This window comes from Abrus precatorius, unplaced genomic scaffold (assembly GCF_003935025.1).
Source record: "Abrus precatorius isolate BTA unplaced genomic scaffold, Abrus_2018 Scaffold11, whole genome shotgun sequence".
Lineage (NCBI taxonomy): Eukaryota > Viridiplantae > Streptophyta > Magnoliopsida > Fabales > Fabaceae > Abrus > Abrus precatorius.
In genome coordinates this window covers 10753013-10775731 of record NW_020874303.1, presented here as the reverse complement: position 1 = coordinate 10775731, position 22719 = coordinate 10753013, and the positions used below count along the sequence as shown (strand labels likewise).

Sequence of the window (22719 nt, the reverse complement as noted above, 5' to 3'; positions counted from 1 at the left end):
TATTTAATCAAATTTTTTATTATATTAGTATTGTCATGTAAAATACTATCTTTGTTCTTATTTGTAATAAATTATTAATATTTTTTAAGACCTAATATAATTTATTTATTTAGATGTATTCATTCTTAATTTTTTTATATATTCTTATTTTTTATAAGATTTGTTTAATAAATTAGTTACATTTTATTCTTAAAGATAAATACAATTATTTATTTAATATATAAGATGCTAATTTTATTGTTTAACGCTATAAATATTTTAAAAATAGAATATAAATTTATAATACATAACTGATTTTTCAATGAATTAAATATTTATTTTTTTTAAACAGGAGCAGCAAGGGATAACTTTTATCATCTAAAAGTTGAGTCCATCGTTAGATATAAGATCTAACACACAACTGCAAAAATGAAAACCTGGGAATGTTGAATGAAGTCATTTTAATTTGAGAGTCGTCATTATATGAGAATATATTTTAGAATATTCAATACCGAAAATGTGATCGTAAAAAAGCTAAGAAAAACAACATACAAAAATAACATAATGCCTTCATAGAATTCTTCAACAATGATCCAATCCTCGTACATCCTTTTATTGAACATGAAACCACAGGAACATGACATACCGAGATAGAAACTGTGACAATGTGCCCATTTTTCATTCCCACGTTCGCACTCCCTTTTTCTTAGTCTCCTTAATTTTAGTAAAAAAGAACTACATGCAAGAGACATGGATCAGTAGAAGGTCTCGCTAGAGTAGATCATGGTAGAGCATCAAGCCCTTTGGTGAACAAAATGGAGAAAGTATCCATTTCATTCTTGGGTAAAGCTAAGCCTATTTCAATTCCACCCTCAATGTCTCTGCTTTGTATGAGTGAAAAAGCTCCTGTAAAATCAATTGAGATCTCCTCTATTTTCTTGGGCCTCCCCCACCCAAAATCTAATTCATAAGGCTTCAATTTTGGAGACCAGGTAGCATACACGTGCTGTTTTGACCCATGTAACACATCCCAATCCAAAATCCATTTCTCTGCACCCGCAAAAATTGATGCATCAAGTTTCTTAATCGTGCTTCCAATTGCTTTAGCTGCAGCAACAACCCCATCTTCTCCTAGTATGTCTTCTCTCTTCACTGATGCCCTGCCAAAGCCAACACAATTACCCAAATACGTCATTGGCACCGCATAGTCCAATCTAGTTATTCCACCAGCAATGAATCCCAAGTATGTGTTGTCTTCATGGATTGCTTTCACATTCACACTTTGTTGGGTTTTGAGTAGACAAACCCATGTAAAAGCACAAGCTAACACATAAGCAGATAAATGAACAGGCTGAGGCTGGTTCTTATCCTTGCAACAATTAATAATCAAGCATTTAATTTTCTCCATTTGAGTGGTACCCATTAAGAAAGTGGCTCGAACCAAGACTGAAAGATCTACCAGTTTGGCTTCTCTACCTATGGCAATACCCTGTGCTAGTCCTCTTTTTTTCCATTCTTTCAAGAAAACCTCTTCAAGGCCATTTGCGTCAACAATCACACTTCGGTCACAACATGGCAGTGACTTTGGTCGGAATGTTGAAGCTGACCCTGAGCTACAATATGAGGCCCATGTCTTGAAGAAATTGTGGAAGGTTCTCCCATCAGCAACAACATGGTGAAAAGTAATACCGATGCAAATGCCAACACGTGGGAATAATGTTACTTGAATAGCTAGCAAAGGAAACTCATTACCTTCACATGCCAATTTGGGTACAAGTAAGTGGAAATCTTTGACATCTCTAATGTGATTGCTACAAAAGTGGTTGAAGTTGCCATTTGACTCAGATATTGTCAATGGAACTGAGTTGTTATTAGTGTAAATGAGATGAGGTTTGGAGTGATCATGTGATGGCACAAAGCTACCAGCAAAAGGATAGTAATGTTGAAGTGTGAGGGAGAGAGATTGCTTTAGTTTTGGGAGTATTGTAGTTGTGAAGTGAAAGGTTGGGAATTCATAGAAAAAGAGGGGTTGGCTTGGAGAGAAGAAGAGCCAAGGAAGATCAAAGAAGGTTAGTGGTAGGATAGAGGTTGTTGGAGTTGTGTTGGGTGGGGGAGTGATTCTGCATTGCTCAAGAACGTTCACTGTGAAATGTGTGTTGGACATGGTTTAGATGTTTCAGTGGTAAGTGGTGAGGAAGATAACTTGTTGTAATATGATGGTCTCATTGATGTCTCTATAATAATTAAAATTGAACAAAACATGTCCCGACAAAACTGTATAGCAACAACCTTTCGCATGATTTGTCTAAAGTTTTCATTTTTCATTTATTTTTTAATTGATTATTTTTAATCACTTTTATTGCACCCTTTTACGAAACGTTTTCATGAATGTCTTTTCTAATATTCACCAGTTCTCGTGAAAAAAATGTTTTTTTTTTCTCATTACACGAAGACAGTAATTTTTAGTCAATATAAAACTAGAGATAAATATGTGAAATGATTAATTTTTTGAGCATAACTGACGCACAATCACATTCTATGGTTAGACTACTCATTGGAGGATTCAAATTGCAATTCATTCGTGTAACAGGGAATCAGTGGATCCAAAAATCGGGTAGATGTAAAATAAATGTATCTATACACATTTTGTAATATATATATATAACGAGGCTAAAAACTAAAAACAGATAACAAATTAGGCACTAGGCCTAGGCCACAAAGTATCTAAAGAATCAAGTCTTAGAAGGGCAAAAGGGAAGAGGAAGCCTATAAAAAATGGAAGCTTGTAACTCATTATGTAACACCTTAAATTTAATTTTTAAGTAAAATTTTTATAAAATGAGAGTAATAAAATTTTCATTTAATAAAAGATCCCATTACAGAGTTTTATAAAACGGTTCAAAACAATAAAGGATTACAATTTATATCAAAGACTACTACAGGACTAATTCAGTTATATCATAATTTCAAAATACAATCTAAGTCCTATAGCAGTTCATCCTCCCTTCACTAAGTCAGGTGTTGATCGTCTTGGTCACCTGAAATGATAAATATAAGGGTGAGTATTCTACATTATCCCACACACATGCATAATATAAAGACTCACCTTGCATATCTATAGGTGTTCTAATATATTCTACTCAAGTCTAGGCAATCACAAACAACATTTCAAACATATCATTCTAGTTCATAATCGATGCACTCATGGCACCAAACAATTTACACACATGCACTCATTGCACCTAGCCACGCTCATGGTAGCATTGTGATCATAGTTTCACACCATAAATGGTTGTCGGTTACCCCTGCCTCTAGATACCACGTGGGTAGTCATGGGTCACTTAGCAAAGGTAGTGGTCAGAGGTCTAGTCAGAAGGAGAGTGTGTGGCCTGTGATGCACCCACGCTCACTGTTGGTGTCACCACCACTCTCTCTTCTCCAAGGTATTTCTACCATCCTTATCTTCCACACCATCAGTGTATTGCTGAATCATTCACAACATCATTACAATGGCATTCAACATACCCCATTCACACGCACACATTTCTCATTCACAGCACACGACACAATATCCATAGTCATTAATATTACACGGCGCATAGGCCCACATTCATTCACGTTACCTTCAACGCACAACATTTCTAGCTCCTACACAACAATTTTCAGCATAATTTACATCAATTCCTCATCCTAATCTATTCATAATAGGGTTCAACATCATAAAAAATCATACCCAACATGCATTATTTATCAAAACACACTAGTTCACATGTCCTATCTCAATCACATTACTAAAACACAGCAATTAAGTTGATTTCCAAACAAATTAAGATAGGGTAAAGTCCCCCCTTACCTCAAATAAAGACCCACACACCAATTCAACAAGGTAGGCGCTTCCCCACACGAACTTGGCCTAAATACATGGAAGAACTCCATGAAAACCCAAGAAAATCGAGAAATCAGAGGATAGGGATGAGAAACCAAAATCTTAACCATTAAAAATCACCTTCAAGTATTCCCTACACAAATCCAACCTTCAATCTTACTCCTAAGCGGGTTGGAGGCAATTTAATTGGTGAAATAGGGTTTAGGAGTGAGAGAATTAAAGAAATCTCGAAGGGAAAGTGAGAAATAACCCTTCCCCAAACCCTAACCCCTTTAAATCCTTTTCTGGTTGTGACACTCTCACTACAGCGAGATTCTTTCGCTGCAGTGAGAGCCTCGCTGCAGTAACACCGTCTCTCGCTACAGCAAAAATATCAAAGAAAAATGCACCTTGGTTTCTGCAGAATCTCGCTACAGCAAGACCCTCTCACTACAGTGAGACTGCACCCAAAAATGTACCCTAAATTGTCGCTACAGCGACAAGGCAACAGTTTCACGCCTTCCTCCTAGGGCCCTCTCGCTACAGCGAGACATCTCTCGTTCCCCCCTAGGACCTACCCCCAACCTAAAGTAGCTAGATGAGGAAGTAAAATTAAACCTTTTTCATACATGGGCTTCTCGGGTACGAAATGAGCCCAGTGAGAATACCTTGCAGCAGAACACTTAGCCAAATTTCAGTCTGATTTTAGCATACACATGTATTCTCATCACCCTATATATATATATATATATAATAATAATAATAATAATAATTAATAATAACACATGAAAGTCCATGTAAACACTTATATTAATAATTAAACTATATTACAAAATTCGGGGCGTTACACATGAGCAAGGCCTATCTTAGCCAAACAATCAACACTCTGTTTTGCCTCTTTAAAGACATGGCTAAATCTAACAAACTTAATCTTTTTAAATAGATTCCTAATATTGCTAATAACGGGATAAAAAGGATTACTACAATTCTGGATGCTCCTAGCGAAATATCATCCTTTGAATCACATTTTATTCAAACAAAATGGATGCTTCTAGCTATGACCAACTGCATGCCCCATAATATTGTCATGACCCTTTTCTATAAAAGATTAATAACATCATGCATCGTTGTTCTCTATATGGATTTATTTATGAGATTATATATATATATATATATATATATATATATATATATATTCAACAATTCAACAGAATAACAAGGATCTAAGGGTATTATTATACAACCCAAAAATTTATATAAGTATATATTTACATTAGTTGCTCTACATGAAGATCAAAATACAATTTTTTCAAAATTATCAAATATGTACATCTCGTATTCCGTAGTTAATTAATCTAAACTAACAAAATACATAATATTATAATCTTCCAAAATAAACACTAAACTCATAACATCCTTCAGCCAAACTTTCCAGCATGAGAAGTAGACACATCATCTGTCACACTTGCTCACGTACCATCGTATAGTCATCGCAGTACACACCAGCACAAACAAATGTAAGGGTGAGCTTATATAACTAACCATCATAACTATAGAGTATGAAAATATCAGAAATATTTATACAACTTTTATAATTCTTAGCAAATAACACAACAATCTCAGCCAATTCCTTGTTGTCTAATGCAAATGCAATAGCTCAGTTCTAACTGGTTTAACAGCTCAAATAATCCAAAAGGAACCTATAATTTTCCAGTCCGCAAGTGACCTATCCCGATATTTGGATCCAAACACAACACAACTTAGCATTTCTATCGTTACATGTCTAACCACCTAAACATATAACTCGACTCTAGAATGATAAAAATCAGCATGATGCAACATAACTACACATCTTCGTTCAGCTAGTCTCAGCACTTCAAACTTTTATCACTGCTATATCCAACATAAAGTTAATGAATGAAAGATTTGTCGCGAATCCTCATTAAAACATAAACAGAAATTAATGCAATACTAAGGTGCTAACCTAGGTTGTATCCCATGAATCATTGGATAAGTAACTAAATATCAAACATGTAGTGTGCAATGTATTCAAAAAGCAAGTAAAAAAGGGAGTTTTGTGATTTCAAGTTCAATCAACTTAAATAGAAAATTAAATTGCAGAGTTCAATCGATCAAATGTAGTAACACCTAGTTCATTCATATAGACTCTATCCCTATTCCTCTCAAAATTTAATACTCTTTCTCTCCTCTCAGAATTCGATTGATTTAACAAGCAAAAATCAACCTTATGTTTCCATATGAATTAAGCAATTCAATGGACTCTAATCTCTTATCCCAAGATTACGCAACCTTAGAAATAAACCCAGAATTAAGCAATTCAAGTTTAGAATCTCATTAAAATGAATTAGGATTAATTAAACAATGTCCTCCTCATTCAACCATTAATTCCATTCAAGAGATTAGGAAGAAAAAATTCATGAAAGAAAAGGAATTATATTAACATTCAAAAGCAAAGAAATTCAAGAATCCATATGAACTCACTAAGGATTAAAAGAAAGTTTAGCCCTCCATGAGGATGAGTCTTACAATTACAAAATGAAAGTAAGAAGAAATCAATAACATCAAGATGAAAAATTAAAGAAAAGTGAACAAGAAATGTAATTCAAACCCTAGGTTGGACCCTTGGCTGTCACCCAAGGTCGACCTAGGCTTTCCAATTGTTCCTAAAATGGCAAAAATCTAAAAGTGTAAAAAGCTCCTAAACCCTAATTTCTAAAAATCTATTTATAGTGAATTGGTCGTCACCCATAGTAGCTACTATGAAAACAATAGTAGTTACCCGCAGCCTCCTAGTCCTGTCATTCCTCTCGGGAGAGAAATTTAGAATCTGGGTGCAGGATATCTCGCTCAAGCGAGATCAATCTTGCTCAAGCGAGAGCAAATAAGATTGCCTTAACTGTAATCTCGCCGAGGCGAGAAGGAATCTCGCTCAGGCGGAAGGTGACCTCGCTCAAGCGAGGAGTCGCAGGAGTAATAAGTAGCTCTCTAGACGCAATCTTGCCCAGGCAAGAATGCTGTTCGCTTGGCGAGATGCAACTCGCTTAAGCGAGGTGATTCTCGCTTAAGCGAGAATAGCAGAAATTTGAGAGGTTCCATTGTAACAGCCCGACAACTTATTTGGGACTGACGACTGTCCCCACAAACCGGCAACTTATTCGGGACTGATGACTGTCCCCACAAACCAACACGAGACTTTTCAGCGTGCTTTGTCCTCACTCGCACACTTCCTGGGAACTTCCTAGAAGGTCACCTATCCCATAATTGCTCCAAGTTAAGACTGATGACTATCCCCACAAACCAACACAAGACTTTTCAGCATGCTTTGTCCTCACTCGCACACTTCCCGGGAACTTCCCAGGAAGGTCACCCATCCTATAATTGCTCCAAGTTAAGCACGCAGAACTTTGGAGTTCTTAAGTGATAGGCCACCAAAAAGTAAATGCATTTTGTTGGTATAAGTAGTCCTAATCAATTCCTTTAAGCTATCCTCAACTGTATAGTCCCATACCTACACAGCCTCTGGATCCCTCTCATTCAGGTGTAAGTTCGATTCATTCATGTGCCCTTTACTGTTGGAAGCCTGCCAGGTAGCCGCTCCTTGTCTGTGCCATATTGCACTAGCGATCACTCCCCGCCCTCACCTAGCGCTTGGGTGTCACATCTATTGTCTGGTTTTCTCGCCTAGGCGATGGTGAGCTCGCCCAGGTGAGATCAGACCTCACTCGAGCGAGATTTAGCTCACTTAAGCGAGAGCGCGCGGGCTAGAAGGGTATTTAAGGGGCCTCAACGTCTAGAAATTTCATTTTCTCACCAGACAATTTTTCTCTCTCATTTTCCCTCTGTTCTATCTCCTATTACTCTTAGAGAAAACTTTCCTAAAGCCAAATTTATCTCCAATCAAAGTGAGATTTTCTATCTCATCGAGATTTAGGCGAGTTCTTAGAGCTCAGTTTCTAGTTTTTACTTTGTTTCTTGTCTCTCTTTCTCAAGTAACTTATACCATGTCGTTTTGAGTAGATCTGAGCCATTTGAACCATATTCCATACTCAAACGCTTGATCTATCCTTTCGGGACTTACTAGGAGTTGATCTGAAGAAAACTCATTCTAGGTAAGGAGAGCTTACTCTAGTTGGCTTGATTTAATCAACTAATATCGAAATGTGTAAATATATATATATATATATATATATATATATATATATATATATATATATAAAGATGTCTTTCAGACTAAAGATAGATTGATGTATAAGCAAAACCTTAGGGTAGAAACTAGGGTAAATATGGTTGAGTTGTTTGATTATTAATGTGTGGGATGAATTGGATGTGTTTGTGATGGAGTTTTCTGTTGTTTTATTTCGGTGGTATAATATTTATAAGGCTGAGAAAACTATCAAGAAGATGTTGTATATCATGTTGAGATCAATTGACAAATGTTATGAATAGTATGTTTTAATGTTGATTATGTGATAGTGATAAAATCGTATGAAAAAGTAGTAGGTAGATGTACTGAGTAGTAGGCGAATGTGCTGAGTGGTAGGCAAAGGTGTCGAGTGGTAGCTTCCTTCTAGATTCACTAGTGTTGTGATATCGGATGGAGCTGAGTTGTTGTCGTTATGATTATTGTGATGGTTTATTAATGTTAATATTTTTATTGTCGTAATTGTTGGCACTCAAAAAGTTAATAGAAATAAGTTGTATTGCTGAGTAAACATTGACGAATTGCTAAATGATGAACTACATGGATAATTAGATTCATTTATTTCTCTATAATTATGTTTGTTGTTATGTAAGCTTACCTTTTCTATTTTGTATGTGTGATGTATGTGTCTGGCAATGATTGTACTGTGGTACGTGAGCAGAAGTGACAGATTTTGTAGCTACTTCTCACACTGGAAGCTCCGGCTGAGGAAAGCATGAAGTTAAGAGTTTTGTGAAGATTGTAAATTTTATTTTGTTAGTCTAGGTCTGTTTAGAGGGTTTAGATTATTTACTTACAATCTTCAATGATGTAAATGTTATTATTATTTCAAGAACTTATATTTTGAGCTCTTCGTAGAGCAACTCTTGTATATGTATAAATATATTTATGTAATTGTTGAATTATTTGAAAATGCCTTTGGAGCATTGTTTTCTTGTTGATTGAGATATTAAAATCAAAATTTTAAAAGTTCATATTCCTATTCTTGTGTATAGTAAATAATTGAAAAAGAAATAGTAATGCAAAATGTCATTAACCTTTTATAAAATAGGTCGTGACAGAAAAGAATCAGAAATATTAGTGGTGAGTTTAGATAGCTAAAGAGATACAAAGGAGTATAGAGTCTGAAAGAAAATTTGGAAAATCTTGGGGAAATAAAGGTGGTGAATGCTCAGTGTGAACAAGTGCACAATGATTTGCTAAAAGTGAAAGCATTCACAGGCTACACACTTATTTTCTAACGAGTCTTCTGACTATACCTTTGCTAAAAGGGGCTAGGACAACACACGTGCACTCGTGTTGCTGGGGCTAACTAGCGGCTATCTAAGCTATGAAGTCCTCAAGGGATCCCAGAGGCATTAAAAATGAAAGTGAAATTGACGTAAAAGTGCGATGTATATGAAATAGTGTAGAAGTTGTATAATTATAATATATGCATTGTAACATATCGATTGATGTTTATTCATTCACTATAAGTTTATTTATTTTGAAAGACGAAATTGAAGATGTTACAATCCTCAAACCATACTTTTGTCTCAGCTAATTCTTCTAGAGATAGGTCTTCGTCCTCGCCTTGATCACCCATATTGGCAACCACCTTAGTACCAGTGACTTGCTCAAAGGTGATCCAAGTGGGTCTTCTCATGTAGTCATGGTCGAGAAAGGTGTACAAGTAATTCACTATACTTGGCATTCGGACCATCCCTCGATATATGTACAAGCTGAGTATGTGTTGATACCATGCGCGGGATGCCTAAAAAGGAATACTGTAATCTATGTCCAATTATACCGTAAATATATTACCTGATACATCATTATAATTTACGGTAAATTTACAATAATAGAGCCGTTGCCACTCCCTAAATACAAAATTTAACTTACTACGTATAAATCCTTCCTTTACCTAATGTTTCTCTGATGAGTGGTCATCTTGATTTCCTGAAATATTTAGTAAGGATGGGCCTTTTTTCTTATTACTAAACATGATTTACCATAATATTAGGCAATACATAAATGAATAACGCATCAATCAATTAGAAATAACAATTACAATTCACATCAATTTTATATACATTTAACATTCATTAATATCATGATTTTATTTTATCATTACTCATAACTTCCTTAGTTTATATTATTGTTGGATAGTGTTACACGCTTTCTATCACAGCATTTAAATGGTGTAATTTCACTACTAGCAAATGTACTAGGTAGTTGTAGCAAGTTATAAAATGTGAAAATCAGATTGAGTCCCAAGTATCGTCCTCTAGGATCTTATTTTTAATCACCAATTCACAAGATAATAACCATTTGCACCAAACAATTCATTGAACAGATTTCAATATGCAAGAAAGTAAAATTCAAAATTAAAAAAATGAGAAATTGTTAAAAACAGAATGTTAACTTGTACTATTAGAATGAATCACGAATGGAAGAAAGTTAGGAATTTATTTCACTAGAATATCAATATCAATTCAGTTCTGCCTCTGAACATTCAAGCATTTGATTGATTGACAATCGGTTTCTCTTTACAATAACCAAAGATTGATTCCTCAACTCATTGGTCCTAATATTCAACCAAATCTCCCTAATTCCTTAGGCCAAATTCAGTTCAATATTGCATTACGAATTAGAACCAGAAGATTGCAAAACTAAGACCACTTATCCCTAAGAAAATCAAGAGTTTTGGGAATTAATTCAGATCCAAGCAACAAACCCAATTTCCATTAGTGAAGGTTACTCTTTGATTAATCAATTGAATTTCCATTCAAAGATGAAGTAAACACAGAATTAATCCCTCAATCAAATCAATTACTCAAAGTTCAGAGTCAAAACAAAATTAATATATCAATTCTAGATCCATAAATCCTTAACAAAAGAGTTAGAAACACATTACAGTGAAATGGAGAGAAGCAAGAAGATGAAAAGCAGAGAGGCATCTCAATAACTTTGCCTTCCCCCAGATTCCTCTAGCAAAGAAGAACAAAAGTTGCTCCTCTCTTCTCCCTCTGACTTCCCTTGGAAGTTAAAACAGCTACAAAATGAATACAAAAACTAAAAAATGACAAAAGACCTATTTTCTAAGTTCCTAATTCCTATTTATAGAGCTCCTCTAATTCTTTGACTTAACCCTTGAAATTCTGATAGTTAGTTATCCCCAGGTGTTCTGGAATCTTCTAAAAGTGATACAAAAGTTCCAAACGTTCAGAATTGGAAAGAAGAAGAAGTTATAAAGTTACAGAATTCTACGCCAAAACATGCAGTGGCTAAAGTAAAGGCGCGCGGATGCGCGCCTTGGCTGCATGTGTTATGAGTTGCAACGTGCTCTTGCGCGCCAAAGCTTCAAGTGATGTGTGTTTCAATGCACAACACTTCAATGAATGATTCTTCTATGTGCTTGCTCTGCGTTGCTACGCCATCTACTATGCGTTTCCACGTTCTGTTGCGCGCCAAAGCGCTAGGTGATGTGCGTTTCAACGCAATGGCAATTATCCAGTTTCAGTTGCTGGAGTATTAACGCGCATCACTCATAGTAGCCACGCAGACCTAGTGCTGTATTTTGTTCTTTCCACATTCAAACGCCAATCACTTGGAGTTGTAACGCCCAGCTCTTAGGAATTCTTCAAGCTTGATTCTTTGATTATTCTTCTTCAATTTCAGCTTCTAATCCTTCCTTTAAGCACTTTTAACAACTTTTCATATTTTTGCATGAACTCCTACAAAAATCTAAACAATTTTTAATATTTCAACAAAACAACAATTTATACTAATTATTTTATTTTTGTGATCTTTTCAAGTTTATTTTAGAACTATTTTCCTAATTATTAACTAAAAACTATGCTAAAAACATGGTAAAATATGGATTTATCAGATAGCTGTAGCAACATGAATACAACCTGTGCTGACCCGATCCCTTTTAGCAAAAGTATGGTCATGAGTTTATGTTAGAAAATGAGTGTGGGGCCTGTAGTGCTTTTACTCTCATTAGTTATGCATAAATCAAAGAAAAGCATCCATCTCCATCTTCCATACCCCCAATGTATCTCTAAACTATCCATAATTATCCTCATCACTTTTTATTTCTCACTAAGACTGTACTCTTTTCATTTCTCATAACATAACTTGTCACTTTTATGATAGAACACTTTTAATCATTTTTCTCTTTCTATTTATTCAAGTTCACAGTCTATATTATATATCAATCATTCATTGCTGGAGATCGGGCATCATTGGACTCAGTCCACAACGTACATACATATATACTCAACACACATATCATTCAAGTCATCAAGGACAAAGAAAACATATTTCATCAACAATATCATTCAAACATATATTGACAAACAAGAAACACACAACAATATTCTCATGAGCACAAACAATCATGTTCTCAGTATTGGAATAGAGCTTTTTAAGAGAAATGATAGAGTTTACAGAAGTTTGGAAATGTTTCTTAGATTACAATGCAAGTTTTTTTGAGTTAAAATTCCTTAAATACCCGTCAAATCTCGCACTCTCTCCTTTAGCAAGCTCATCCTTGCCAAGTGAGAAAATCAGATAGAGTGATTTTTCTCAGTTTTATGCTATTCTCACCTGGGCGAGATTCATTCTCACATGAGCAAGGAGGTCCAGAGAGCTACTCAATTTTTCCTATGAGGCCACCTGAGTGAGCTCCATCTTGCTTGAGCGAGATTACTTCTTGCCTAGGCGAGAGGACAATTGGGCCAATTTATCCTATCTCGCTTGAGCAAGACTCATTTTGCTTGAACGAGAATGCACTAAAATCATGTGGTTCTGGACGCTTAATCTCATTTGAGCGGGCCCCCCTGCACCATACGTCTATCAAACACTCGTTAAATTAAATTAAAACACATTTTGACATCACCTATTATTAAACAATTCATCATGTAACATCCTCAATTTTGTACAAAAGTAAATAAATAAATTTTTATAGCAAGAGAGAAAATAGAATAATTTTTTTATTCTATTTCACATATTTAAGAATTGAATAAAAGCAAAATTTACATTGCTCTTATGAAAATTGTATAGAATTCCACATTATTTAAAAACTTTCATAGGAATAATTTTAGGACTTTAAAGTAATAAATAAAACTTCAATTTGTATCTAGCAAATTATTTGGTTCACATTTCATACATATAAATTTAGAATACCATGAAGAACATCTCCAAATTATTCATTACAAGAAAAATTCACCAAAGTATTATAAATTCTAAAATTTGACATTAAAGAAATATTTACATAACTTGGTCAACATGAAATGTAATTAGGATAAAATATTACAATTTCTCAAACTATTCTAGTTCCTACAGAGCAATCTTCCTTCCAACACCACTAGTCTATGATCCTAGAATAGACCAACCATCTTTATCTCTTCATTTTGATTACCTGAAAATATTAGTAAGGGTGAATATCTTCTGCCCTAGTAGATCTCTTATTTGACAGAAAATTTATATAACACAGAAAATATTGGCTAACATATTTCTAGCACACATTGATTAATAATAACATTCACAACACACAAATCATTATCAAAGCAGAGAACACATCTAACGAATTAATTATTTTTTTTGTAATTATTTATGACATGCATTTTCTACACTAATCTATATGTCATAATACATGTATTCTATCACATCAATCAATATGTCATAATACATGTGTCTAATTGCACTCATCGATGTATTACAACACATATATCATAACAACATTAATCGATATGTTACAATGCATATATTATAATCATACAATTTCTGTACTACTTCATGTTTCTCACAATTTCACATTCATTACACTTTTACATTCATTACCCCTGGGATCCCTTGAGAACTTCATAGTATAGATAGCTGCTGGTTAGTCGCAACAACACTGATACACACGTGTGCCGACCCGGCCCTTTTTAACAAAGGTGTAGTCAGGGGTTTAGGTCAAGAAATGAGTGTGAGGCCTGTGGTGTCTTTTCTCTCTATTTTCATTGATTTTTTGCACAATCATGGAAATACATCCACCAACATCATTTCTCCCAGATTTCTCAATCGCCCCTGTCTTCCACACCCCAGTGTATCTCTATGACTATCTATACTTATTCCATTTCTCTTTCTCTTTCTCAGCATTTCTCATTTCATTCTCATTTTTCTTTATATCCTTCTCATAGATCAACGTGTCATAATAGGTGAGTCTTGATTGCACAACTTAATGTATTACAATACATGCATTATGAGTACACATTTTAATGTACCATAATACTCGTGTCATAATAACACCCATCACTATCTGATTCACGTATTATAATCACATTTCTCATAATTTCTTTATCATGTCATATCATTTACTTTTCATCAATAACCTAATTTTATCTATTTCAACATATCTCAGTCATCAACAAACATTCATCTAACACAGAATATCCTCAAAAAATTTCACACCACACAGATTAATACAATGTACCAGAGGTCAAACACCTCTAGACTTAACCTAATTGTACAATCCAACATACACACTTTTTTAGCATTAATAAGATTGCCTATCCTAAAGTTCAATATTACTTGTTCAATATTACTCATCTTTTCAGTATAAAATTTTAATTAAATGATCTTTGGATTAAATTATTGGTTCCTCATACCCAAAATTTCATTTTTAGTAATACAATTTAGAGAATCATTGGAGTTCTATTACCCAAAATGAAATACTGAAGTTAGGGTTCAAAAGGGGGTTTTCTCACAGGAAATTCATTTTCTTCACCATTCTTTTATAGAAAAACCTTACAATTTTGTTACTTAGAATCAAGTAGTTGAGTTTTCTATGTTAAGCTACATAAAGAATACTTAGTGTTCGGGATCAACTCTCCTTACCTGGAAATGAGTCTCTCAGATCGGGTTTTTCTAGGGATCCAAGGGAGAGACACAATGTCCCGATAGAGAATATCACCTTAAGGGTTAAGGTTTCCTTGACTATCACAAAGTACAAACCTTTAGATTGGATAAAATGAAGAAAAAAGAATGAAGTTAGAGAACCAAGCTCAAAGAAACTTACTTGGATCTGAATGGTTGAACTTCCAAGCTCAGATTCGAAGGAAGATTGAAATTTGGAGGAGGATTTCTGAGAAGAAAGGGTGAGAGGTCAGAGAGATAAAGGGAAGATCAAGATTTTGGATTGTAATCCAAGTTTTCTAGGTTGAAGTCCTTTAAATACCCTTTAACTCACGATATTATCGCTACAACAAATTAACTCTCGCTACAACGAGCCGTCCTCTCACTGCAGCAAAAAAAACCAGGCAAAATTCTCCTTTGTTGTCTGTCATTTTAGCTACAATGAGAGCTCCTTGCTACAGCAAGAGCATCCATGCTACAGCAAGAGCATCCATGCTATAGCAACAGAGCATCCGAAAGCCTGATTTTGAACGATCTTTCTTGTTACAACAAGAGATATCTCATTACAGCGAGATACCCTGCAACCAAATTCCTGTTTTTCCATACAAGGGCCACAAAATGGAGGGTGTTACATCAAATAATAAATATAAAAAAAGAGGGTGTTACAACTCTCTCACTATTTTAGGAATTTCGTCTCCAAAATTATGTAGCATCTCCTTCATCATTTGCATTCTAGAACACCTTTACTAGGGATATATCTTTGCCTCTCAGCTGTTTGATTCAGTGGTCAACAATTTTTACAAGAAACACATCATAAGGCAAAATCTCTCAAACTTGGATAGGGTCAAGCTTGATTACATGAGAAAGACTGGATGTAGATTTGAAAGGTTTGGTAGTAAGGTAATTTGGTAGGCTATAGAGTCAATTCTCTGTAAAATTTCAAAAGGTCCAATAAACTTAGGTGATAACTTCTTGGATTTTAAGGCTTTTCCAACTTCAGTAGTGGGTGAAACTAAAAAACACATGATCTTCTACTTGAAACTCTAAAGGCTTCTTCTGACTATCATAATAACTCTTCTACCAATCTTGGAAAAGTTCGATCTTTTCTCTAATCATCTTGATTTGATAATTCTGTCTTTAAACTACGTCAGGTGCATATAGAATTGCCTCTCCAGACTCGTACTAACACAAAGGCATTCTATACTTTCTTCCATATAATGCTTCATACAATGTCATCCCAATGTTATCATGATAACTATTGTTGTAAGTAAATTCTACCAAGGGTAGACATTCATCCCAAGTCCTTAACAAAATTCCAAGTAATCGTATTATATGTTTATTTCAAGATGCAATTGTATCAATAATTTATATATATATATATATATATATATATATATATATCCCTTCATATTTGATACATTAACCTTTTTTGTATTTAATTGAATTGATTTGGACTACTTATGTTTTTTTGAGTCTTGGTAAGACATTAATTTAATTATTTCAATATAACAAATTTTTATGACACTGTTTAATATTTGGGTTGTAACTTAGGTTCCATATCTTATTTTAATATGATTCTTATTTTGTAGAAAAGCTAACGGATGGGCCTACAACTCTTATGATGAAGCCAAAGGCTGAATCCTAAATTTAAAGATAGAATTGGGTCTAAATTGGAAGAGAAGGAGGTAAACATGGATCATGACTAGCATGTAGTATTTTAGCCGTATCTTGGTCCACAAATATCAAATTAGACTCGTGTTAATGACATTTGAAAGGTAACGTCTAGGACTTTAATTCATCTTTAGACAATGAACCCAAAAGGATGCAAATTCCAGGCCAAAATAAAGGAGCAAGTTACAAATTTATTCTAGGAGATTAGGTGGTTATCATTTAGGATATCTCTTTCCTTAGATTATGGTATCTTTCAAATTTAATGCAATTTTATTTTTAAATTTTTTATAAGTTGCTTATCATTTGGATTAGAATTTTTAGGATTTTGATTATCTTCTATTTGGAATTTTGAACCTATTAAAAGGAGAGAGGGAGAACATAGACAAACACATTGATAAATTTAATTTTAATTTGGATTTCTTTCTTCTTTTGCATCTCCCTTTTCAGTAAATTAAAAACTTTCACTTTAATTATTCAACTCAAAAATAAATATGATGATATTCAAAATGGGGATGAGAAACCAAAACCCTAACCATTAAAACTTACCTACAAATGCTACAAACTTGCTTTCAACCTTCAATCTTACTCCCAAACGGCTTTGGAGGCAATTTAATCAATGAAATAGGGTTTGTGATTGAGAGAATCGCTAAAGAAAGGAAGGGAAATGTAAAATAACCCATGCCCACAAGCTCCAATCCCTTTAAATCCCTTTCTAGTTGCGACATTCCTTGCTGCAGCGACATCCTCTCTCGCTACAGCGAAAATCTCAGAGAAAACTGCACTCTGGTTTCTGCAGAATCTCGTTATATCGAGACCCTCTCGCTGCAACAGTTAGCCTATTTCAATCAAACCAAACCAGTTATAGCCAAACATTCTCAACACACATATATACTCGCATATTCATCTACACACATTTATCACCACATAATTCAACACACACATATTCACATCATCATGTTCATCAAGCACCATTTGATAGAAATCCACCATTATCTTATCAATATATATATATATATATATATATATATACATATAATTACCTTTACAAAATTTGGGGCATTACATAGAGCTGATATATGCCATCCTCACAAGCATGCCCATCCACGTTGGTGAGGTGGTCAGCAAAGCTATCATGGAGATCTTGAGCAGAAGTAGAGACTCACTTAGCTTCCTATCCATCATCACTATGTTATGCCAAGATGTTGGGGTAGACTTTGGCGAATACCAGCAGAGAGTTAGAGCAGCCCCTTCTATATCCAAAATTGTGGTGAAAGAGCTATTTAAGCCCAAGAAGACCGCTGATCTATAATTGTCACTACCAGTCGAGTACAGGAAGGGTACCCCACTGAAGATGGGAGAGCAGATGAAACAACTCACTTTGAGGCAAAATTCCATACACTCTGGCCAGAAGGCCTTGATGACTCTGATGGATACCATGCTACTAAACATAGGAAAGAAGCTGGGAATGACTTCTGCACAGATCTATGATGCCCCCACCTTTAGTGCCCCTTACCTTCGAGCAGCAGTCCAGAATGATCTTCCACCTTTCACTACCATTACCCTAAGGAGAGCTAATGCAGAGGCCAGTAGGTCTAGCTCTTTAGAGGCAGAAGAAGTAGCAGCAGAGGAGGACGATGACCATGATAAAGACACCTTATCCTCTAGCTCAAATGAAGATGTTATTTTGGCTTTAATTTCTTTTCTTGTCATTTAACTTTCTACTATTTCCCTGTATATATTAATAGCTCCCGGTTCCATGTAATTATCGCATATTATCACTTTTATCTTCCTTGCTTTACTTTCATATTACTGCTTTTACCTGAAACAATTTAGGACATTTCTATACTTTTATATATATATATATATATATATCATTCCACTTTCGTATTTGCTCTCTATATTGAATTTTGTGTATATTTATGTAGAAAATTCCCTCAGTCCCACCAAGAGGAGGATGAATTTGACCCCGAAATTGTGAATCTATCTTCTATGAAAGGGGGGTGATCTCTTTGCCTTTGTTTCATAAGTGTTTAGTCTTATTTCCTTGCACAGTAATAGACAAAAATACAAAAATACTTTTTGTATTCTTTTCCTTTTAATTTAGTCTAATTTTATATTCTAATTGTACTTCCCATTCAACTCACAATCATTCTCTGTTTTATACATAATTACCATTCCTACCATACTGAACATATTTTCATGTAAGGTGAATTGTAATAATCTATTGCTAAGTAATTATCACCTTTTACCATGGTAGAGAATTGAGCCTTAAATTTCTTTTCTGTGTGCACTTTACATGTATTTTTGCATCTATCCTCTAGAACTTGCCCTGTTTCTTAATTGAATATGCATTGTGCAATTTTTCATCTAGATGATTGAGGCCTTCTTTGCATACACCCACTTACCTTAGAACACCCTTGCACTTAATTTCCATTGTTCCACATTTCCTTCTTTTGCCAAACTTAGTCTGAAAAAATAATTTCTTTACCTTAAGAGAGGTATTTCTTTTGAGTTGCATCAAGAGTGAATGCAAGAAACTAAGTTTAGGGTGCTGATTATCACTATAGTTGCTTAAGGACAAGCAAATTCCTAAGTTTGAGGTAGTGAACATCATATAGATGTCAAAAATGCTTGAATTTGAAGAAAAGAATGATCGTCAAGTCCATAAAAAAAATGATGATGAATGAAGGAAAAAGAAAAAATATAAAGAAAGGGCCTTGACTTGAAAAGAATTTCCACATAAGATAGAATTATGAAATATATGGTGAAAGAATGCTTGAATCTCTTGAGCTGCATCATTTAATGCATTCCACTCTAAGTTGTTGTACTCACTCACTCAAAGAACTCCCTTCTCTTGAAAATCTACTTGAGCTTTTGTCCCTCCTTAATCAAAGTTGAACCTAACCTAACCCCATTTGTGACTGACAAAGCCCTCATGATAGGTGGTTCATTGTATCTAGGCAAAGGAGATTGAGAATATGGGCAAGCATATGGTAGGATAAGGTAAAATGCATTAATTGAGGGGAAACACTTAGCCTAAACGTTGATGAGTGAAGAGTGAAATACTATTTTGTGAGCTGGATAATTGCTTTGCGTTGTATAGATTGCATGAAACCTTGTTGGATTTTTATTTCAGTTTAGTAGGACTTTGCACGAAAATAATTGATATGAGTGTGATTTCTCTGTTGAATGAATCCATGATTTTAGAAATATTGGAAGTGCTAATTAGGATCTAATATTGGAATGAAAAATTTTGAGAATTTTTTTTGGATGAATCCAACCCTTTTACATGCAACTTTCTTGAGTTTTGATTTACTTGAGGACAAGCAAAAGTTTAAGTTTGGAGTTGTGATGAACGACGACCACTTCACTATAAATGGATTTTTGGAAATTAGGATTAGGGAGCTTTTTACACTTTTAGATTTTTGCCATTTTGGGAACACTTACAGAGCTTAGGTCAGCCTTGGGTGACAGCCAAGAACCCAACCTAGGGTTTGATCCACATTTTCTCTTTACTTTCCTTTGATTTTTACATTTATGTTATTGAATTTTCTTTGTTTTCATCTTGTATTTGTGAGAATCATCCTCATGGAGGGCTAAATCTTTTGTAATCCTAAGTAAGTTCACTTGGATTCTTGAATTCCTGGTTATGAATGTTAATATAATTCCTTTTCCTTCATGAATTTCTTCTTCCTAATCTTTTGAATTGAATTAATGGTTGAATAAGGGGGACATTGCTTAATCAACCCTAATTCATTTTAATGAGATTCTTAACTTAGTTTGCTTAATTCTGAGTTAATTTCTAAGGTTTCCTAATCTTGGGAAAAGAGGTTGGAGTCCATTGAATTTGCTTAAATTCATATGGGATTTTAAGGTTGATTCTTCCTTGTTGAATTAATCTAATTGAAAGGAAGAGGGAGAGTGTTAAATGTTGAGAAGAATAAGGATAGAATCCCGTGAATGAACTAAGGATTGCTACATCTTATTGATTGACTTTTACAATTTCATTAATTGCTCTTTGCATTGGATTTGGAAATCAAACAAACCCCCTTTTTACTTGCTTTCATAGTGAATGTTTGTAACATGTTTAATGTACATTTTCAACCAAAGTCATCGGAGACAACCTAGGCTTGTATCCTAGATTACACAAAATTTCTGCATACTTTAATGAGGACTGGCGACAAATCTTTATGCAATTTGAGCGATCATCTTTCACCACTCTCATTTCCCCTAGATTTCTAAAATCGGCTCCCTCTTTTATACCGCTACTGTATCTCTGTAACTATTAACACGTATTCTTATCACCTTTCATGATAGTAAAACTTTCACCTTTTTTTTCTCATCATAATATAATTTCACCATTTTCATCATAACATCATCAAATTATATCGAAGGTCGGATACCTCCGGACTCAATCCAAATTGTATATTTTTTATACAATATATTTCTTATCATTCAAAGAACAGTCAAGTATACATCAATTCACTCATTGTTTTAAACAAACAACCATAATTTTAAATACTTAGAGAAATGATTTCTCAACTCATTTATTATAAATACAGATTTTACTAGGTTTTTAAGTAGTTTTCTAGGTTCTTTTTTATAGAAAATGTAATTTGGAAAATTAAAATTGCACAAAAATAGATAAATATTCAATAAAGTAAATTGTTGTCTTTAGTAATTCAAATTGTGTGAATTTAATAGAATTCTGATGTAATTTTGCAGGAAATTCTAAGCTAAGAGTCTTGAGGATAAGGATAGAAGAAGAAAAAGTAGAAGAAAGTAGCAATTTTGAACACAAAGAGCAAGAATAATGAAGCTAAGTGCTGGACATTACCACTTTTTGCAAGGAAAGTGATCACTCCAGAGCTTAAGTTTAGAGGCTAACCTGTACGTTACACTTTTTCCATTAATAGTAACCATGCCCATGATCAAAGGCTCTGCATTATTACTATTACAAATAATAGTGATTGTTCCAGAACAAAGGTAAAAGGAATAAGATACGTGTGATCACTATTTCTGAGAAAAGTGAACACGCACAAGTCTGAGTAAAAGGAATAAGCTGCGCGTGATTACTATTGTTGAGAAAAGTGATCACGCGCATGATCAAAGGGCAAAACAAACTGCATGTGGCTATTTTTGTCAATAAAAGTGATCGTTCCAGAGAACATTCCAGCAAAATAAGCTATGCGTGGCTCGTATTGTGAATAAAAGTGAACACGCGCATGATATTTGAGGGAATTCATCTTTGCATTGCTACTATTGCTGACAAAAGTGGTTGTTCCAGATGTGAAGACTACCATAAAGCCTTTTGTGTGGTTACTTTATGTTATAAAAGTAGCCACGCTAGAAAGGCAGAAAATCTATAAATATGAGATTAGCTCAGAAACTTGGATCTTTTCTCATTTTTTCATTTCCCACACCTTAGGAGAGTTAGAGAGGGAGATTGGGGGCTACTTCCAAGCTCCTCTTCTTCTACTCTTTCTTTCTCTTTTTCTTTTAGGAACATGTTCTGATTTCTTTTTGCTAAGAATTGATGGATCCGATTTTGATATTGTAAATTGATTGTGGATATGGATTTTAAGATCTCGATTGTCTTGAATTAGCTATTCAATTAAATTGAACCTAGAGGATTTTCACCAATGGAAGTTGAGTTAATTCCTCAATTTTGAATTAAATGTCAAGGTTATGGATATCTTAAGGATAAGAATTCGTGATCTTGTGATCTCTTGATTCCTAATGCCTAATGCAATGTTTGACTGAATTACACCTAAGTAATTAGGGTAGTTTAGTTAGATATTAGGATCAATAAGGCAAGGAATTGTCTTTGGATTAATCTAGTGAAATTGATCATCAATCAATTAAAGAACTTAGAGTTCAGATCTCATTCAGTTTTGCAATTGATAAAGAGGTGAAATTAGTCCTAACTTCATTCACATATAATTTCATTTCTAAATTCGTCACTCTATTTTGTTGTTATTTTCGGATTTCTACACTTTATTGCTTTTGTTCTTAAATAATTTAAAACACTCCAAATTTCGTTTGCCTGAACTAGATATTGATTTGTGAAGTGGTAATCGATTAAACTAATCCC

The 22719-nt window shown here is 34.3% G+C and overlaps 1 protein-coding gene across 1 annotated transcript; it reads right to left on the bottom strand.

Moving 5' to 3' along the window:
• Nucleotides 1–717: 717 nt before the first annotated feature.
• Nucleotides 718–2143, bottom strand: LOC113855615 (anthocyanin 5-aromatic acyltransferase-like). Its single transcript, XM_027487246.1, has one exon. The coding sequence runs from the start codon at nt 2141–2143 to the stop codon at nt 761–763; it is 1383 nt and encodes a 460-aa protein (XP_027343047.1). The 3' UTR covers nt 718–760.
• Nucleotides 2144–22719: the final 20576 nt, after the last annotated feature.